The sequence below is a fragment of the Mauremys reevesii genome, linkage group 2, assembly GCF_016161935.1.
Source record: "Mauremys reevesii isolate NIE-2019 linkage group 2, ASM1616193v1, whole genome shotgun sequence".
NCBI lineage: Eukaryota > Metazoa > Chordata > Testudines > Geoemydidae > Mauremys > Mauremys reevesii.
The window spans coordinates 282,016,900-282,027,809 of record NC_052624.1 but is presented as its reverse complement, the minus strand read 5'-3'; the positions used below and the strand labels follow the sequence as shown (position 1 = coordinate 282,027,809).

The following is a 10,910-nucleotide window of genomic DNA, read 5'->3' as shown; positions in this document are numbered from 1 at the left end:
AGGCTGTGCCCAAGCCCTGCCTTTGCTCAGCAGGGCCATGTCCCATCTGTCCCTGTCTGCTCTCTCCCACAGGCCGAGTGTGGCGACAGCCGCGAAGAGCCAGTTCTCCTATTCCGCTATGGAATCCACCACTTCTGCCCTCTGGAGTCCCAGCTCCTTTTCCCTGAGAGAAGCCGCCATCATTCAGTCGGAGCCCCTCTGCCACACAGGGGAGATCATGCCCTTCGCGAGCTGGGAAGGATCCACTCATCCCATCCAAGCCCAGCCTCTCCCCAGGCCTCCTGCCCACAGCCGACAAGACCAGGGAGAGCAGACCACGGGTCTGGACCAGACTTCAGTCCATAGCTCAGACTTCAACATCCGGCAGAAGCATCTGCAGAGGCGACTTGGGGCTCCACAAACCCCCATCCCGGGGAAGCCATTCCTGGGTGAGGGGGACACCAAGCAGCAATTGGAAGTAGACCCAGATCCGCCCAAATGTGGATTTCCAGCAAAGGTCCCGGAGCCCTTCAGATCCAACACCAGCCCTCAGCGTGCACAGGAGATCCAGGAGCCATGTGTCTGCCCCTGGGGACCCCTGCCCCAAAAGGCCCACAGGATCATGGCATCCCCTGATGCCATCCTGGCCAGGCTTGTGCCCACAGCGGTGGTCAAGCTGCAGGATCACGTGGCTCAGAAATGCTGGGAGATCCAAACGAAGGCCTTTCCTAAGATGGTGCGAGAGTCGCACAGAGATGCTCCCCTCCGGAGAGACTGCCCTGCCTGGGCCACTCCACCCCCCTAGGGAGCCAGGCAAGCACAGGACAGCGGCATTCCCAACGATGGGACAACAGCCTGCTCACCCCATCGAACTCCACATAAGGCATCAGCATCCGGTCATGCAGAGGGGGCTGCTCACCCTGGACCCAGAGCCCCTGGCAAAGCTGCCTCACGCCGTGCCAGCCAGGGGAGCCCGTGTGGAGTTCAGTGAGATGGAGACCGATTTCCTGCAGACGGGGAGGCAAAGCACAAGCTCCTCTTCTTCCACATGTCCTCCAACGCCAGTGGAAGATACCACCATGGAGACGGGCAGGAATGATGGCGCGGCAGGAAAGCAGACTAACCCACAGCGCTGCACTCTGCCAGCAGGGGTGGGTCTGACATCGCCACCTCCAGGAACCACAGTAGCAGAGAAGACACTCGCAGCGACACTCCAAATGTATAGGAGCGAGTTGAGAAAGCCCCTTACCAGTGTGAGCGGCACCAAAGGGACTGAAGAGAAGCTGGAGCTGCACATGGAGAGGAAGGTTCTCTTGGGAGAAGGCTCCTGCCTGCAGCCAGGGGCACAAGCAGGTGAGAGCAGGGCAGATCTTCCCAGGATCCAATGGCACCAGGTTGCCCCAGAGGCACCAGGCTCTGAGCAGCTAACAAGATCCACCCTTGACTCTCTCCTTGCTGGGCAGGCTGCACACGACCTGCAGATCAAGCAGCTGACGGAAATGTTGAGCAGCTCCCGCCCCTTGGCGGGCCAGGTCTCAGTTTGCCAGCAGTGCCGCAAGGCATATCCAGGAAAGAGGAAGGGTGAGAAAACTCCAAAAGAGACATCTGCTGAGCTGCATGGTGTTCGAGACATCATGCATTCACATGGGTTCAATGGAACTGTGAATTCAAAGCTCTCCAGGGACCAGCCACCAATCAGAGTCTGCGAGAAGTGTGGTAAGCATCGACAAAAGAGACCAGCTGGCTCTGCAGGTGCTGACTTGCCGGGAAGATCCCATGGAATTCCACAGCGATGGACTCCAGGAGACTCCTCAGCATCATCCAACCGCAATAAGATGCCAGTGCTGTGGCTCCTTCCAGCAGACAAGAGCAAGACGCAGGATGGAATGGGGAAATGGGCTCCCCGCAAGCAACCAAAGATGGTGTCCGTTGCAACGAGTACAACAGGGCTTTCGCAAGCTGGGGAGAAAGCAAGTGGGAGTCCTGACGGTTCTCCCTCAAAGTCAGCAAAGGCCTCCAGAGCTAGGACACCATCCCCTTCAAGGAGCAAAGTTCTCCAAAAGATGTTAATGTGCCTGAAGCAAACCTTCAGCAAGCTGCAACACAAAGTGAAGTCCCGAATGTCCAAGGACCCTCGTTCCAGAACACCTGACACTAAATTTACAAAGCCACCCTTTTGGAAGGCAAGGGCCTCCAAGGGTGTCCGGTTTCCATACTACTGAATCTCACACTGCCAGCATGCCCACTAACAGCAGGGGCCCACAAATTCCAACCTCTCCCTATCATCCAGTGGGCCTGGTAAGCATGGGCTAAAGTGGCTGAGAAGAATGGCTTATTGTCCTCGGACACACAGACTGATGTATACGTGACTCCTCTTGGGGTATGACATTTAAACCCAGATTCCAAGATGAAGGGGGGCCTGGGAGCTTGGATGAGATTGAGCGTGTGGCTAGCTCACTGGATTTATTACTTTACTTCATGCGGTTCAAGAATCAATCCTTCCTTCAAGAAGAGCTGATACTAAATTTACAAAGCCACCCTTTTGGAAGGCAAGGGCCTCTAAGTGTGTCCAGTAGTACTATTAGGGCCCTACCATCAATCAAACACAAACCGGCACTTTGACTCCTAAAACCCCGCCCCTTGACCCCTTAAACCCCGCCCACCTATCACCAGAAGTCCCACCCACAGGGTATTACTTCCAGGGTCAAGGAGGACACATTACCGGAAGCAAAGTATGTCATGTGACCCCTCTAAGAACTCCTCCCACTGTCCTCTACCAATCAGGAGAGGTTTCGCCCTCATAGGCCTACCCGGAGAGGGGATTTGACCAATCAGGGGTGTTCCAGGGTGGGGTGACCCATCCGGATGTGGCTCGTGTGACCCCTCTAAGAACTCCTCCCACTGCACTCTACCAATCGCGATGGGTTTTGGCCCCATAGGACCACCCTGAGAGCAGATTTGACCAATCGGAGGTGTTCTGGGACGGGGTGACCTGTCCAGATGAGGGTCATGTGACCCTTCTAAGAACTCCTCCCAGCGCCCTCTGCCAATCAGAGCGCAACACTATCACCCCATAAGTCCCAGCACCGGGGCAGAAGGGGCCATCTTTTACCAAGGACGCGTGCTTTAGATATCGTGGAAGCATGGACTCCTTCACCACCCCTGGTGAGAACTTCAGACTTTGTGTTAGCCCCGAGGGCCTTTGGACTTGTGTGGAGAAAGCGCTACATGAGCGACAGTTCCCACGAGGGCCCTTTGACTCAGCCATTGATGGATATGTTGGAACCCGAAACCCAAACTCTCGTGAGGCACACCGATGAGTGTGATGGCCTCTCATTGTCCGCCCCCCTAGAGGTGGAAGGTGAACGCAGCTCAGGGGAGTCATCGGAGGACAAGGTGAATGGAAAAGACATTACTCAGGTAAATGAATGATTAAGAAGTGACTGTTGATGATGGGGTGTAATGGGGTTAGGAACCGGGGGGTGGGGTGGGTTGTGTATATTTAAAAACAAGGAGTGGGAGCTTACACTGTTTCTTTTCTGAAAATCTCTCCACAGCTTGACGATGCCTTTCTAGAGGACCCAGAGGCCCTGGACAGCATTGCATGAAGCAGCGAAGATGAACCGGGCTCTCCTTGTTTTTGCTCAATGCCGGTACAAATTGTTGAAGAGGACTCCAAGGATGACGGCTATGAGGAGTTTAGGAGACTTGGCATGGAACTAACTGAGCCAAGGCCACGTCGTGAGCGTAAAAAAGTCATGCGGACTATTGTACGCGTTGCTGTTTATGCTGTCCTTAATCAGTGCCTTAGGGAAAAGCTTTTTGAAGATTGTGAGGGCTGTGTCATAGATGCGCCAGCCCAACGGCACCATGACTGTGTGACTTGAACTTCAGTAGATCTAAACTTCAAGCTCCGGCGCCTATGTGCTGAGTTATGTTTGGAAAGCTTATTAAACACTGTTCTTGCCATAGGTTATGATACGTAATGTCTGTGCCTACCCAAGAACATTTAGCGTAAGGGGTGACCTTGATAAATGCTGTGCAATTTAGTGCAGACCCTGGCTGTGTTTTAAAGAAAATGACCAAACCGGAAGATGCTTGTGTCACATTCTTGACTTGAACTGGGACTGTATAGAATATGATTGCAACGAAGGTCCTGTAGTGGCACCAAATCTTTTGTAAAGGGGGTCATATAAGAGGTCTAAGACCAGGTTATGGGTTGCTGGTTATGATTATGCTGTCTGTATGAATGTGTCATTTTGTAGTTGAAGTTATGAATATTGGCTCTATCCTGTCTGTATCTCAAACTTATGCTATGCTTCTGGGTGACATCCCAGATGAGTTGGTGTTAGCTCTGCCTAGCCTGCTTGATGGCCCATTAAGGACCATCAGCTACACAATTGACCCATTGAGAGAAGGCAGATGCACCTTGTAAGTCAGCAAAGTATGCAGGAACCTGCCCATGTGACTCCAGACTCCATTTTGCTTGTAATTTTCCACAGTAAGGACAAAGAGGTGTTCTTACACCTCAAAAAGACTATAAAAGGCTGATGCCTCATCTCCAGCTTGTCTTCAATCCTGCTTCTTACCTCTGAAGGGACTTTACTACAAACTGAAGCTCTGAACAAAGAACTGATGACCTGTCCCAACTGGGGATGGACTCCAGAGACTTAATTTAAACCTGCAGTTTATTCTATCACTGTTCTAAGCCTGAAACAAGAACTTTGCCATTATTGTATGTACTCCAATTCTAGCTCTCATCATATCTTTTTTTTTTTTATGATTTTATAGATTTATAGATTCACAGATTTCTAGATTGGAAGGGACCTCGAGAGGTCATCGAGTCCAGTCCCCTGCCCTCATGGCAGGACCAAATACTGTCTAGACCAGCCCTGATAGACATTTATCTAAGCTACTCTTAAATATCTCCAGAGATGGAGATTCCACAACCTCCCTCGGCAATCTATTCCAGTGTTTAACCACCCTGACAGTTAGGAACTTTTTCCTAATGTCTAGTCTAAACCTCCCTTGCTGCAGTTTATGCTCATTGCTTCTTGTTCTATCCTTAGAGGCGAAGGGGAACAAGTTTTCTCCCTCCTCCTTATGACACCCTTTCAGATACCTGAAAACTGCTATCATGTCCCCTCTCAGTCTTCTCTTTTCCAAACTAAACAAACCCAATTCTTTCAGCCTTCCTTCATAGGTCATGTCCTCAAGACCTTTAATCATTCTTGTTGCTCTTCTCTGGACCCTCTCCAATTTCTCCACTCTTTCAGTACCTGTTTTCCCCCAATTACAAGGTTTCATCCTGTGAGTTTATCGACGATGAAACCGCGTGTGTGTCTTGGAAGCACGCAAAAGACCGGTACTCTGTCTCTGGCAATACCAACGCCTTCATAGCCTGTTTCCCCACCGCTTCTGCCCGCTTAGAACTATACAACCTCCTAGAGAGGTTGCAAGAGTGGTGCCTGTACCACGACACTGACTTGGTGATATTTGTGAAAAGGGAGGGTGAGTGGAATCCCCCTCGGGGGGATTATTTAGGGGACCTCACGAGCGATTATTTCAATTAAAAAATAATCTGTGTACTTTTTTCTGAATTGGTCTTTTTTATTAAAAAAACCAAAACAAACACCAAATATCAATTGTCTTTAAACCCCTCACCTGGGGTGCTTTATTGGGTAACATGGCTGTGAAAATTATCACAAAATACATGTCTGTGCCAGTTGAAACATGTTTTGAGCAAGGCTAGGCATGCCCAAGGAATATCTCATCGGTAAAGGTCTTTTCATACCCTTTTTCGAAAGGTCCTTTGGTTTTAGGTAGTCTCACGTGGTCGCATTTCTCAAAGGGAGAGGCATGCGACCTTTGTTAAAAATAGCTTGAAAGGCCTTGGATACCTCACCACTCGTCTTGTGTTTTTGACCTAAGGCCCAGGCATATTTGGATAGAATGTCTATCACTGTTAAGATGTACTTAAAACCGCTGTTGCATTTGGAGAACTGGTGCATATCCACCAAATTTGCCTGCCATTGCACATCCACATCTGAACCAATGGTCTTGTTTCTTTTAAAATGTATTTGAGCCGGTTTGTGTAAAGTGCAAAAAAGAACAGGAGTACTTGTGGCACCTTAGAGACTAACAAATTTATTTGAGCATAAGCTTTCATGGGCTACAGCCCACTTCATCGGATGCATGCAGTGGAAAATACAGTAGGAAGATATAGATATACACAGAGAACAAGAACAATGGGTGTTACCATACACCCTATAAGGAGAGTGATCAGTTAAGGTGAGCTATTATCAGCAGGGGAGAAAAAGAACTGTTTGTAGTGGTAATGAAAATGGCCCATTTCCAGCAATTGACAAGAAGATGTGAGGAACTGTAGTGGGGGAAAAAATAAGCACGGGGAAAGAGTTTTACTTTGTGTAATGGCCCATCCACTCCCAGTCTTTATTCAAGCCTAATTTAATGGTGTCCAATTTGCAAATTAATTCAAATTCAGCAGTCTCTTGTTGGAATCTGTTTTTGAAGTTTTTTTGTTGTAATATTGTGACTTTTAGGTCTGTAATCAAGTGGCCAGGGAGATTGAATTGTTCTCCGACTGGTTTTTGAATGTTGTAATTCTTGATGTCTGATTAGTGTCCATTTATTCTTTTACGTAGAGACTGTCCGCTTTGGCCAAAGTACATGGCAGAGGGGCATTGCTGGCACATGATGGGAGAGAGGGAGAAGTGCCTGGTGGCGTGGCTGATGTGATTAGGTCCTATGATGGTATCCCCTAAATAGATACGTGAACAGACTTGGCAACAGGCTTTGTTGCAAGGATAGGTTCCTGGGTTAGTGTTTTGTTGTGTGGTGTGTGGTTGCTGTAGGATTGGGGGCTGTCTGTAAGCGAGGACAGACCTGTCTCCCAAGATCTGTGAGAGTGATGGATCGTCCTTCAGGATAGGTTGAAGATCCTTGATGATGCGCTGGAGAGGTTTTAGTTGGAGGCAGTGGCGGATTAACAAATTTGCCACCCCTAGGCCCTCAAAAAATTGCCGCGCCCCCTCCCCAGCCCGCGCGCCAGCTCACCTCTGCTCCCCCGCGGCAAGACTGGGAGGGGGTGGGGAGAAGAGGAGTTGTGGCACACTCGGGGGATGGTGGCGGTGGAGCGGAGATGAGCTGGGATGGGGAGCGGTTCCAGGGCCCCCCCAGGTTACTCCCCGCACCCGTGGGTCCAGCTCACCACTGCTCCACCTCCTCTGAATGTGCCGCTACTCACTTCCCCCTCTCTCCCAGCACTTTAGCGTGGCAAGCCTGGGAGGGAGGTGGAAGAGGCGTGGGGCGCCTGGGAGAGGAGGCGGGCCAGGGATTTGAGGAAGGGGCAGAGTTGGGGAGGGGGCGTGAGCAAATTTGCCGCCCTAGGCCTAAGCCTTGTTGGCCTAGGCGATAATACGCCGCTGGTTGGGGGCTGAAGGTGATGGCTAGTGGCGTTCTGTTACTTTCTTTGTTGGGCCTGTCCTGTATTAGGTGACTCCTGCGTACTCTTCTGGCTCTGTCAGTCTGTTTCTTCACTTCAGCAGGTGGGTAGTGTAGTTGTAAGAATGGTTGATGGAGATGTTGTAGGTGTTTGTCTCTATCTGAGGGCTTGGAGCAAATGGGATTGTTTCGTAGACCTTGGCTGTAGACAATGGATCGAGTGGTGTGGTCTGGAGGAAAGCTGGAGGCATGTAGGTAAGTATAGCGGTCAGTAGGGTGATGTTTATGTGGCCATCGTTTATGAGTGCTGTGGTGTCTAGGAAGTGGATCTCTTGTGTGGAATGGTCCAGGCTGAGATTGATGGTGGGGTGGAAATGTGTAAAGTGTAAGTGTCCCTGTCTAAAAGCCAAGCTGTTACCTGTCTTCTATTCAAAGTTTTGCTCTGCTTTCTGGCTACTTGAGAAAGAGGGTTCACCCCGCCGAAGCGCCCAACTTCCCCGGGGCTGTAATATATTTTCTTTAACAGAGTTGCCTGTGTAGAAATGACTGTTACTGGTACCGTGTTTTACTAACACAAATATGAAGGGGGACACATTCATATTGACACATTTAAATGAGAGGCCTTCATGCTCATCGGGGTGCCTCACGAGGGTTTGGGTTTCGGGTTCTGGCGTATCCATCAATGGCTGAGTCAAAGGGCCCTCATGGGAACTGTCACTCATGTAGCGCTTTCTCCACACAAGTCCAAAGGCCCTCGGGGCTAACACAAAGTCTGAAGTTCTCACCAGGGTGGTGAAGGAGTCCATGTTTCCACGATTTCTAAAGCACGCGTCCTTGGTAAAAGATGGCCTCTTCTGCTCCGATTGCTGGGTCTTATGGGGTGATGGTGATGCGCTCTGGTTGGCAGAGAGCGCTGGGAGGAGTTCTTAGAGGGGTCACACGACTCTCTTCTGGGCAAGTCACCCCGCTCTGGAACACCACCGATTGGTCAAATCTGCTCTCAGGGCGGTGCTGTGTGGCTGAAACCCATCGTGATTCGCAGAGGGCAGTGGAGGAGTTCTTAGAGGGGTCACACGAACCACTTCTGGATGGGTCACCATGCCCCGGAACACCCCTGATTGGTCAAATCCCCTCTCCAGGTAGGCCTACAAGGGCGAAACCCCTCCTGATTGGTAGAGGGCAGTGGGAGGAGTTCTTAGAGGGGTCACATGACACCCTTGGCTTCCGGTTATGTGTCCTCCTTGACCCCAGAAGTAATATTCCCCATGGGTGGGACTTCCAGTGACAGGTGGTCGGGGCTTAAGGGGTCAAGGGGCAGGGTCTAAGTGGCCAAGGAGAAGGGTTAGGGTTTGATTGATGGTAGGTCCCTTATACTATTTCCGATTTCCATACTACTGAATCCCACCCTGCCAGCATGCCCATTAACAGAAGGGGCCCACTAATTCCACCATCTCCCTAGCAACCAGTGGGCCTTGTAAGCATGGGCCAAAGTGGCTGAGAACAAGTGCTTGTTGTCCTGGGACACAGAGACTGATGATAAGAGACTCTCCTTGGGGTATGACGTTTAACCCCAGATTCCAAGATGAAAGCGGGGCCTGAGGCTTCAATGAGACTGATGGTGTGACTAGCTGGGAGTGTGAGGAACAGGCTGTGATCTGCCCTCACGTCCCAGAGACGCTGGTTGTGGTGCCCTGAGCCCACATGGCATGTCCCTTGTTCCCCTTTAACCTCGTACATTTTTCCCTTTTTTTCTTTCAGTTGCTGTTTAATTAATTTTATTTGGTTTGTAATTTATGTGGCGTTCATGGGTAGGGAAGCGGCCGGTGCAGAAAGAGTACTGGAGGGGCATCCGAGAGCGCAAGAAAAGACTTTACACTTTAAAAAAAAAAAAAAATGTCTCATGCTTCATGCTTCAAACCCCCCTATGGGTTCAAAAAAATAATAAGGCAAAAAAAGAATCCCTAGATAATTTTAAAATCTCATGATTCGGGACGCCTGACTTGTTTGAATGTATTGGGTCGGCAGTACCTGCCGAGATGTGGGGATGGAAGCACTTATCTTTACAGCCAAGCAACTAATTCGTGGGAATAATTTAAGCTGTGAACCCATCCCATTGCCTCTTCACAAATTCTCCCTAAAAAGCTTCCAGGGCACTCAAATTTATCCCTATTTCAAAAATAATCGGGGAGTTCAATGAATAATTCTGCTTCAGGAACCAGTTTGCTAGTTAAAACTCACAGTGTGTGGATTGGACACTCTGGTCATATGACTTGACTTCTGTTCCCTCATTGGATGAGCAGAACTCCAAGAAATCTGATTGCTAGCATGAATGCTCTCCTTTCCTTCTTCAGAATTTATTTGCAGGGAATGTAATGTACTATCGAGGAGACAGTGTGTTCCAATGGGCAGAGCACTGGCTAGGCAGTCAGGAAACCTCAGTGCAGTCGCAGTTCTGCTATTGACCTGTTGCATGAGCCTGGATGAGTTGCCTCTCTGTACCTCAGTTTCCTCATGTGTTTAATAGTCTACTAACCCGTACTGCCCTTTGGAAGGTGCTTTCATAGATTCCAAGGCCGGAATACTGCTGTATCACACAGGCCAGAAAACTTCCCCAAAATAATTCCTAGAGCAGCTCTTTTAGACAAACATCCAGTCTTGATTTAAAAGTGGTCAGTGATGGAGAATCCACTGCAATCATTGGTAAATTGTTCCAATGATTAATTACTCTCACCAATATCAATGTATGCCTTACTTCACACGGGCTCTGTTCAAGATGGTTTCTCTCAGCCACAGTCTCCCAGCAAAGTGGTGCCTGGCTCCCCCCTTGCTCAGGCTCTCTTCCAGGGGCCCAAAAGTGCTGGTGGTTTTGTTTTCTTAGGTGAAAGAATGTGGGGTTGTCTGCCCCTTTCTTTTCTAGCCCCTTGAGTCTTGGAAGCTGATTCTTCTAAAGCAGTGGTTGTCACCCAGGGCACGGGTCCACAACTCCTGTCAATATTTGCCTAGTTTTACAGCAGGCTACATAACAAGCACTAGCGAAATAAGTACAGGTTAACATTTCATACAGGCAAAAGGAGAAAGTCAGCAATTTGTCAGTAAGAGTGTGCTGTGACACATCTGTATTTTAGATCTGATTTTGTAAACTAGTATTTTATGATTGAGGTGAAACGTTGGGGTACACAAAACAAATAAGACTCCTGAAAGGGCACAGTAGACTGAAAAGGTTGAGAGCCACTGTTCTAAAGGATCCCCTCAAAGCCAAGTTTATCCAAGCTGTGAGGAAGGTGACCTGAAGTCTGGTGGTGAAGGCTCCGTGTGTAACCCACACACCTCCTGGGTGTGGGGTCCTGTCCCTTCTAGTGGCACCAAGACCACTTAATGAGAGAGCTAAAATGAGTCTGCGCTGCAGCCTTTTAGCTCATGCGGTAGAGACTCATGCAGTAAGTTCCAGAAGCCCTAGGTTCAATCCC

The 10,910-nt window shown here is 49.6% G+C and overlaps 1 protein-coding gene across 1 annotated transcript; it reads left to right on the top strand.

The window, feature by feature from the left end:
* The first annotated feature begins 314 nt into the window (after positions 1-314).
* On the top strand, positions 315-4,235 carry LOC120396821. The gene is made up of 2 exons (XM_039521945.1): positions 315-3,399; positions 3,537-4,235. Exon 1 carries the CDS (start codon positions 615-617, stop codon positions 2,199-2,201), a length of 1,587 nt encoding a protein of 528 aa, XP_039377879.1. The 5' UTR covers positions 315-614; the 3' UTR covers positions 2,202-3,399; positions 3,537-4,235.
* The last annotated feature ends 6,675 nt before the right edge of the window (positions 4,236-10,910 follow it).